This window comes from Drosophila montana, unplaced genomic scaffold (assembly GCF_035044405.1).
Source record: "Drosophila montana isolate Dmon_TW-CO22-7 unplaced genomic scaffold, ASM3504440v1 contig_2581_1, whole genome shotgun sequence".
Taxonomy (NCBI): Eukaryota; Metazoa; Arthropoda; class Insecta; order Diptera; family Drosophilidae; genus Drosophila; species Drosophila montana.
The window spans coordinates 380,570-389,870 of NW_026997444.1; the positions used below are offsets into that span (position 1 = coordinate 380,570).

At 39.3% G+C, this 9,301-nt stretch overlaps 1 protein-coding gene across 1 annotated transcript; it reads right to left on the minus strand.

The window, feature by feature from the left end:
* Nucleotides 1-7,939: 7,939 nt before the first annotated feature.
* Nucleotides 7,940-8,512, minus strand: Pburs (Partner of Bursicon). Its single transcript, XM_064683030.1, has 2 exons — nt 8,167-8,512; nt 7,940-8,110 (listed from the first exon to the last, which is right to left on the minus strand). Exons 1-2 carry the CDS (start codon nt 8,419-8,421, stop codon nt 7,940-7,942), a joined length of 426 nt encoding a protein of 141 aa, XP_064539100.1. The 5' UTR covers nt 8,422-8,512.
* Between the last annotated feature and the right edge of the window lie 789 nt (nt 8,513-9,301).

Sequence of the window (9,301 nt, forward strand, 5' to 3'; positions counted from 1 at the left end):
GTATGAATTATATGCGCTGCACACTTTTTAACCCTTGGCATATTTTACAAGCTGCCTTGCTGCCACATACTCTCTAATAAACACACAAACGCACTTATTGTTAGTGTAGTCTGTGTGTTTTTTATTTTTTTCTTCCAGCCTTTATGTCGTCGACTCAAGTGTACGGGCGAGTTCATAAATTTGCCCACTGGGGCGTATGAGTAATGTGCACGAAGTGTAACTTTCAGTCTGTATGTGATCAAAAAGGAAAAAGCTGTAGCCATAGGCCAGCAGGCCAGCACGCAACATATGTAAGCTACAATTTAATGCTTTTTTACTTAATACATTTTATTCTTAACTGTCATTTAACTATTCGTGCTTTCGTGCTTTAAAAGCTATGTTAGCTAAACAAAGTCGTGTAGTATCAGATGTAGCTGTAGGCAATCAACAATTTGTCAAATTTCATTTTCCAAATGGCCAAACCTCTTATTCATACTCGGACGTTTGTCCTGACTAACTGTAGTTAGTTTACGTTAACTCCGGGTTATGTGGGAAATCCTTTAAGCAAGTTAGGATCAATTCCAAAAACGGATTTATGTAACTTTGTGTAACTCTCTGTAACCACCCAAGTCCTCAAATTCATTTCCAAAGATCTTTGTTCAAACTCAATTGAGAGGTGCTGTCGCTCCATTCGCAAAATCTCTCCCTTCGTAAGTGGAAAAGGGATCAAAGATTTGGTGCGTGAAAGTTTCAGCTTCAGACTCATTTGCAACGATTTTTATTTTCATGCTGGATTTGGCGACCTTTCCATGTTATAATTTTTTTTTTTTTGGTTAGCTCGAGGTCCGGGATTTTTATTCGAGACAAAAATGAATTTTCGCAACATCCACCCCAGCATAAAAATACTGCTCAAAAGTTAAATGAACGAAATATTATGTTTTGGCTCAAGTTTCACCCCATGGTTATTTCAATTCTTGGCGGTTATCGGACCTAGAGCTTTTCCATTTCCCAGACTCTGGATCCACTTGGATCCATCGATTTGGTCGATTTGGGTCAAACTTCTAAAATCGGACATTATTTGGCCGAGATATTCAAAAAAATCATCAAAAAAGGTTGACTTTACAAATGAATCGTTTTTTGGTCAACCACTTTTTGTAACCCATGGATTTTTAATTTGTTTGAATGCAGATTGATGGTAGGGATCCCTACGAATTCAAAAAGGTATAACATTTCATAATCAGACAGTATTTACCCGAGATATTACAAGAAAATTACCAATAAGTTTTGATTTTCGCGCCGACCCCGAATTTGAGAAAAAACGTGATGTAACCCCTTGCCATTTTGTTGATTTGGGTCAAAATTTAGATTTTCATTTTTTTTTATGCCAATCGACAGTACTGATCCTTGCGAGTCCAAAATGGTATAAAACTCCAAAATCTGACATTATTTGGCCGAGATTCTGCAGGATTTCTTTCTCCTTAAATCTTTTATGGCTGTCTATTCTGTAAATCTTCTTCTGTGGTTGTAGACATTTTTCTCTTAAAATTCGACTCCTAAACCCTCTCTGTGTCGGCTTTTGATTTGATCGTTGTTGATTCCGGAGTTTCATGCTGTCATGTGTAAGCTTCTCAAGCTTCTAATAATTAGCAAAATTTTAAAATAATTACATTTAAAATATTAATAGCAATGACATTCAACATGTAGCTATCTCTGATTAGAGGTGCTTGGCACATCCGAAGAATTCTTCTCGCTTCGACTATTTATTTTAATTGATAACTAACATCCAGAACACAGTTTTGTGCTAATGGTATTTGCCCGACCCTTCTAGCATCCCTTCATTCTGTTGCATCGCAATCACAATAAGTTATAATTGTAGTCGGTATAAAAAGGCGCTCCCCATCAACATAATGGCTATCATTTTATTCAAAGTCATTTAGCGGGTTAGTTAGTTGCTCATTTCCGGTCAACTGTTGCCGGTTATCATGACGGCAGTTCATTTGCATGCAGCAGGCAGGCAGGCGAGAGAAAGAGCGCAGTTGACAGGGAAGGAAGGAAAATAGATGGCATGGCATGTAGGAAAAAATCAGCTCACTTTTTATTTCTGTGCCCCAGCTCTTCCTGCTGCTGCTGCTGCTGTTGCTGCTGCTGTTGCTGTCACCGCCTCTCAAGCGGCAACAGCAACTGTCGCCGTTGCAGTCACTTCATGTCGCAACGCATTAGAATATGTTGCAAGTGCCCCGTCTGACCCCGCTCCCCATAAAAGCCTGAACAGTTGCAGTTGAATATGCAAAATGCAGGCGCGCGCGAATTTCATCTTATGACAGCTGCTGCTGCTGCTGCTGCTGCAGTTGCTTTAGCTGCTGGTTGAAAAATATGCTGCTGTCGTTGTTTTCGCTGCTGTTGCTGTCACACTCATATGTTCGCTACGTGCTCTGCTCTGTCACTCTACGCACATGCTGCAGGGCATAACTCACACACACTCACACACACACACACACACAGAGTGTGAGTACTCGTATTTGTGTGCGTACTCGCATTCGGTCTCGCAGCGGCGCCCCAAACAAATGTCAGCTGTAAAAATCATAAATTTAATGCAAAATGCAAAAACGTTGCGCTTCGTTGCGCTTTTACACTTGACAGGTGACCCTGCTCGTCCCTCCTCGTCCCCCGAAAAACCCCTTCACATCCATTCACAATCATTCCAGTCTCTTGTTGCACTCTAAGCGCAAAGCTCAAACTAAAAAAACTAAAATATAACAATGAACAACGAAGTTTTAAATACTCTTAGTTTATTATTTTCTTGTATTTGTTCATCTATAGAAATGGATAAAAGAAATAACCAAGATTATCACAAAATGTATTTATTTGCCAGGATGGTTTTTCTTACATTCCTTGACTTTGTTTATTTATTATTTATTATAATTTATCTTTGATATACATATGCTTTAACTTGATTCTTTCTGTCAATGAGTTCTTGAGTCCGCGGTTTTCTCCATGTCCGCTCTGCTCAACATCACAATGTCTTATAATTCTATGTGTCTTATACTTCCATCTTATACTACTCTCCATCTGTCTTTTGACAAGATCAAGCAACATAAGGACACATAGTTAAATGGAGTTAATCTTGTCGATTTAAGATCCTTTTTGGTTGCTATATAAAGACTTGCCTTGTTTCTGCTGCGTTTACTAATATATGTCAAAAAAAGTGCAAACTTTGTCGTTTCTTCTGAAATCCCATTGAATTTATTGAAGCCAATTAATTATTTAGAATTTCAGTATCAGTAAATTTAAGCGAAACCAGAAAGTTAAACTAAGAATAATATCGATCAATATCTTCTGATCTCCACAAAGCGAAGGACTGCAATATAAAGTATGGTAACAATGTTTGTTAGCTTGAATGGTTTTTACATTGTTTGTGTTTAATCCTTGGAGGCGTCTCTCTGTGAAGGGGTCAGCTAGGATCCTGGTGATCGCAGCAGCTAATCGGCGTAGCGGCTGCTGAAAAAGTTGATCTGATCTCCGACCGGGAGATCTCTGCTCTGAAGCCTTTGACACCCGAGAAGGTTCGTCCTGCCAGCGAAAAGAACTCACGATTCTAAAGTATGGTGCAGAGAGTAGGGCTTTGAGCTTGTAAAGAAGGTCCTCATGCCAGACCTTGCCTGTTTTACGTCGAGAAACACTCCAACGTAGTATTCAAATGGTTGACTACCCGGTGGAGCTGATCCGGGTAGCCGTATGAATTTCTAAGGCCAAGCTGGTGGTTCTGTACCAGACGCGTGACCTGGTCAAGCTCCAGAAGTCTGCCTAATAGAAGGCGCTCAAAGACTTTTGACGATTTCACGTTTTTTCAGTGCCAAGCATGAGCTTGGAGTTGAAGATTAGCGTCAGCGCCAAGATGTCCTTGACTGTGCCAAGTGAAAGGTCTTGAAGGTCGCATCCAGTTGGTCAGCAAATGCATTCGCCTTCTCCACGTCCGAGGGAAGCCAGAGGAGAGCTAGGAATGTGAATGTGAATCCTTGTGAATTCCCACACAGACAAGGTGCTTTTGCCGTCATGTCCAGCTCTTTCTAGGCTGCTGTCTAGATTTTCCCTGCTGACCTTGTCCGCCTAGGCAGAGGGAAAGCTGTTGCCTAATCAGACGCCTTTTTTGTCCGCAAGGAGACGACTGGCTTCTGGATCTCTGTATACTCTAAGATAACCTGATACATCCAACATTTTGTGTCTCGCTCGACTCGAATCTTTATGCTGACAAAGGATGTACACACTATATGGGGTTATAGATACTTCCTTCTCCTTTCATACATTCGCTATTAACTAAAAAAAATGTGGCAAATATATATAAAAAACATTTAAAACAAGTTCGCAGCTTTGATCTGTGAAGAGTACAGGGTATCTTATAGTTGCGTTCAATAGATTTTGATGTTGGTTTTTGCCTTTTGGTTTCAATTATATTGAATAGGCGAAATCAACTGGCTGAGCTAAATGCATAAATTCCGAAAATGCCTGATGTCATTTTCAAAAAGTGGTTAATAGCATTAGTCTAAACTAAAGTCATAACATAAACATAAACACAACATAAATTCCAATCAATGTGAAACTAATGTGCTAATGACAAGGCAAAAGAGTTGCCAAGCTCAATAAATTTCGCGGCCCGAGACATTCCCATTCAAGTGCCGATATAATCGAGAGATCCATAAATGATGTCATGCCATCTAAGCTCTCGTTAATGTGGGCGCCCTCTTCTTCTTCTTCTGCTTCTTCTTGTTGTTGTTTTTGTTGTTGTTGCCATATCTTACACTAACAGCTTTTTTCATCACTAAATTTGATTTGCCGCTGCTTTTGTTAATTGTTTACATTCCGCCTTGGGCATTCAATAAAAAAAAACACACAGCAAAATATATCGCAAGTGACAAACACACACTAATACACACACAGAGAGAGAGAGAGAGATATAGACTGAGATGGCAGATTTGATATTAATTGCAAAATCATGCAAATCAGCAAACAAATTATATGTGCTTGAAAACGAACAGAGACCAAGATGGAAATTAATTGCCAATATCAACGCATTTGAACACAAAAAGTATGTTCGATTTCTTTAAGTATAGTAGCTGCAAATGCTTATAGATGTGGCCGATTGTTGTTGGTTTTTGTTGTTTCCTTCAGATTTGTTATTAATTAACAGTCATTTATTAAAAAAACGCAGAGTCGGAAGAAATCGAATAATGCGAATTCATAGACACTGCGGCTGCTTTGTTGCCCCCTTTTATTGATATCTAATTAATATGCATCAATTTTTCAAATCGAAATAACCATTGGAAATCGAGACAATGGCAACCAGAAAATATAACTAAATTTATGGGCGCATTTAGTGTACAATACTAGACAGATTACACTATATAATATATCTCTATAGTCTTTGCCGATTTTCAAACGGAGCAAAAAACAAAACAAAAAAACTAAGTATGATTGTCTTGATCGTAATGTGAGCTCTTAAGAATACACGCAAGTGTTTTTTCATTGATAGAACTATAGATCCAAGCTAGAATATCTGTCAAGTAAATTTCCGATCTATAAATATGATTGTCTGGATCATAATGAAAGTTATTAAGTATACACGAAAAGTTTTTACAAATATATAATATATAAAATGATAGACCCATTGATTGAAGCTAGAAAATGTTTGTCAAGTGTTTTTACCTATTTACTTTTTTTTTTATAAATGTTTATTGTATTGGATCAAAAAAGCATACATAAAAACCTGGTAAATTTCCGATCCATAAGTATGATTATCTTGAACATAATGTAAGCTCATGAACATGTTTTTTCATATATAGTATATTTTTATTGGTAGGAAGAATCTTACTATATGATAGACCTATTGATTGAAGCTAGAAAATATTTGTCAAAAAGTTTTTACCTATTTACTTTTTTTCTTTTATAAATGTTTATTGTATTGGATCAAATATAGCATACATTTTCGCCAAGCCTGGTTGGGTCCTCAGTCTTTTCTTATTTACAATGTAGCTAATATGTTTTACTATCTCTGTCTATAATTGTCAGCCCAGCGAAGGGTTTCCGCTATTAGTCTTGTATAGGATGTTTTTAAATGATTTTAATTGCAAATTAACTCATTAGGCAGCCAACACGATGGCTACTTACAATGTAGCTTCAACTTTGTATCTCCCCCTGTGCAGAGCGCTGCTGTCGATGCTCACCCACCCGGAAACAGGTCTCGAAAACATAATAATCAAGTATAAACTGCACTTAGGCCGAAGACAGCTTGCAGGCTGTTATTTTGTTGTTGCCGAGATATTCCCTCAGCTCGAATACTCCTCTATAAGTGTGCATATAGTGTAGTGTATAGTTATGTATGCCTTTCGGTTGATTAAAAAGTAAGTGCACGAGGCGCATGCATCGGTTAATTGTAAATTGGGGCGCATTTTGCAGCGCTTGCTGCAGTTGCGGGCTAAATTATAATTCCATGTTCACAAGCACATTTGCACGCACTGTAATTTACTTAAGCATTCTGCCGCTATCCGTATAATCACCAGCTGCCTGCCCGTCCGTCTGTCCGTCTGTCCGTGTGTGCGAAACTCATAATTTAGCTGGCACGCCTATTAACAACAGCCCAAGTTGCTGCAACAGCCTCATCAGCCATCGTCCATCGTCCATCAGCCATCAGCTTTCGGCCGTGGAGTGCGAGGCATTGTTGGGTGGCATCGCGTCAGTTGCTCCATCAACAGCAGCGCAACGTGCCGACACAATATAAATTATATTTAACATGCATTAGCGCATCTTCGGCTTGGACTCTCCTTCGGAGGAGGAGCAGAGAGAGAGAGAGGTGCACCAGCTCCGATCGAGTCACGCACCTTTCGATGTTAAGTATCTCTGCGTGTAGCCATAGGGAAGCTCTTATTACAAGATATGCTTGCGAAAAATAGTTAGGAGCGATTTCTGGCTACAGCATTTGAAAAGGTATCTTGAAAATGTAAGAAAACGAACAGTTCCAAAATCTTTCAATCCAGAGCTTTAAAGGATTGGTGCACTTTAACACTCAGGGGTGGAGTCTTTCCGTAAAGGGGCTTAAATAAGTTTCTAAAAAGATCCTTAAACAATTATTTTGACTCTCATTAGACTATGCAACAGCATATAATCGAGCTTAAGTTGATTTTTTTTTAATATTAAAATTTTGAACATTTTGAAGAATTTTAATAGGCATAAGAGGCCCCTTTTTTTATAAAAAACACTCGGTTGTATTAAAACGTGGAACAAGTTATGAAAAACAAATTTTTTTAAACACAAAATCTCTTAAACTATTAACTACCCTTATCAAATGCAACTTTCAACTATCTTTTCTTTGCATTCAGGCAAATTAGAGCAAAATAAATTAACCAAATGTCAAATAATAAAAAATGAAAAAGTGTAAATCTACACACAATATTTCCTCTTTTCGAGCCGCAAATTTATTAAATAAGTTCGGGAACTGTCTTACCGTAGTTAGTTATACACTTGGCCATTGTGGCATTATTTGAGATCCGACCAATTGATCGAAAGTTTTCGAGCATCTTCGTAACTTTAAATAAACTGAATTGCATAGCTACATCCGGAAGGGATTTGTACAGAATACACTTCTGTGTCAACAACTAAAGCTTTGGTTCGGCATTCGCGATGCGGAAATATTCCAATGTTGTGCATATTCAGCCTCTGGCGAGTTGGGCAAATATTTTATAAATGATATGGAACTGGTAAATCAACACGAACATCATCAACAATTGAGCTGGCAAATGTGCCTGGCAGCCATATCAACTGGATTTCAATCAGCAAATCAAACATACAGCTGTTTTTCTGCATCCCCAGGGACTAGAATGTCAGATGGTAAAAACAACAACAAATGGTTGAATTTGGGCAAAAGCTCGTGAGAGGGGAACTTTATTTCGGTTTAGAGCTGTGATTGGGATTAGCGCGTAAAATCGCCGCACTTGAAGCATTTACAATCTGTGGGCTCCCTCAGGCGGATATCCATGGTGGCCATCTCTGGCGAGTTGAGGCGCGTGCCGTCCGGGTCGTAGCAGTGGGTCAGGGTAATGACCTTTTCCTTGAGGAAGCTTTCGCGACAGCAGTAGCACTCCTGGCAAGAGTATAGAGCGTAGATTAGAGCCGGATTTGGAGTTATTTCATACTCACTTTCAGAAACCCCGTCGGAGTTATGACAGACGGTTGCACCTGACTGTTGCAGAGGCCCTCGCATTTATTGACTATGACGTCCGCATTGCAGGTGCGCTGCATGCGACCCAGCTCATCGAACTCCTCCTTGATCAGATGAATCTCGGACTTGAGAGTCTCGCAGTTCTCGTCGCCGGTGCCCTGGCTATAGCGAAGCGCCCTCAAGCCCTGCGGCAGCACCACAGCCACGACCAATAACAGTTCCTGTAGGTGCATCTTGAGGTCTCAGCACTTTACTGTTGACCCTTGCACTAACTGTTTGGGCTTTTATAGAACTCGAGCAGGCTGGCTCGGTGATGCAATTCCATTTGATGGGCTCTCTGATGAAATATATGTGACTTTCTGATGGAATGTTTGTGTTGTTCGCAGCGGTTGGTCCCAGTGGAAAGTCGGTTATGTTGCGGTAGGACTCCGAAATGTAATCATGTGTTGATGTTCTCTTGTTAATTGGTGCTTAAATCGAATGACTCTGTTACAAGTTGTAAATGGGCCGCAATTCTGCGGCAGAGTGAAACACACAAATAACGCGTACAGAGTACCAAGAGTTCATTTCAGTCAACTCTTCGGTTTACTGGGCTTTGACATTCGGAAGGAGTCGCTTCTTTGATATGTACTTAAATTAACTTGTAATCTGTGTATATAAAAGTCTTTGACTGATTGATTGGCATATTGGTGATCAACGCACATCCCTAACTCTAAGAGCTAGGAACTCCTTTGCTGTCATTCCCTTATGTGATGGAGATTCACGCCATGACGCGGTTTTGGTAAATTTCACCCGCAAGAGTGAAATAAAAATCGCGAAAAACGATTGTATGCAATATATATATATATACAAACGATTGTATGAATTATATTCATTACAGAGATATTTCTATCACTTTGGTAAGTGAAATGAAAATTAATTTGAGACGTGTTTCACACTTTTCGCAGCATCCATGCTTTCTCGCTGGAAAATGCGGATTTTTGGGCCAAGTTTTACATTTCGTGCGATCGGCCTTTAACTTATTTTGCAAGAAGGAAAAGAAAGTGAATATGTGTTTTATAATTCCACCTGCAACTGTGGTAAATGTTGAATGAATCTGTAGAGTCCCAATAG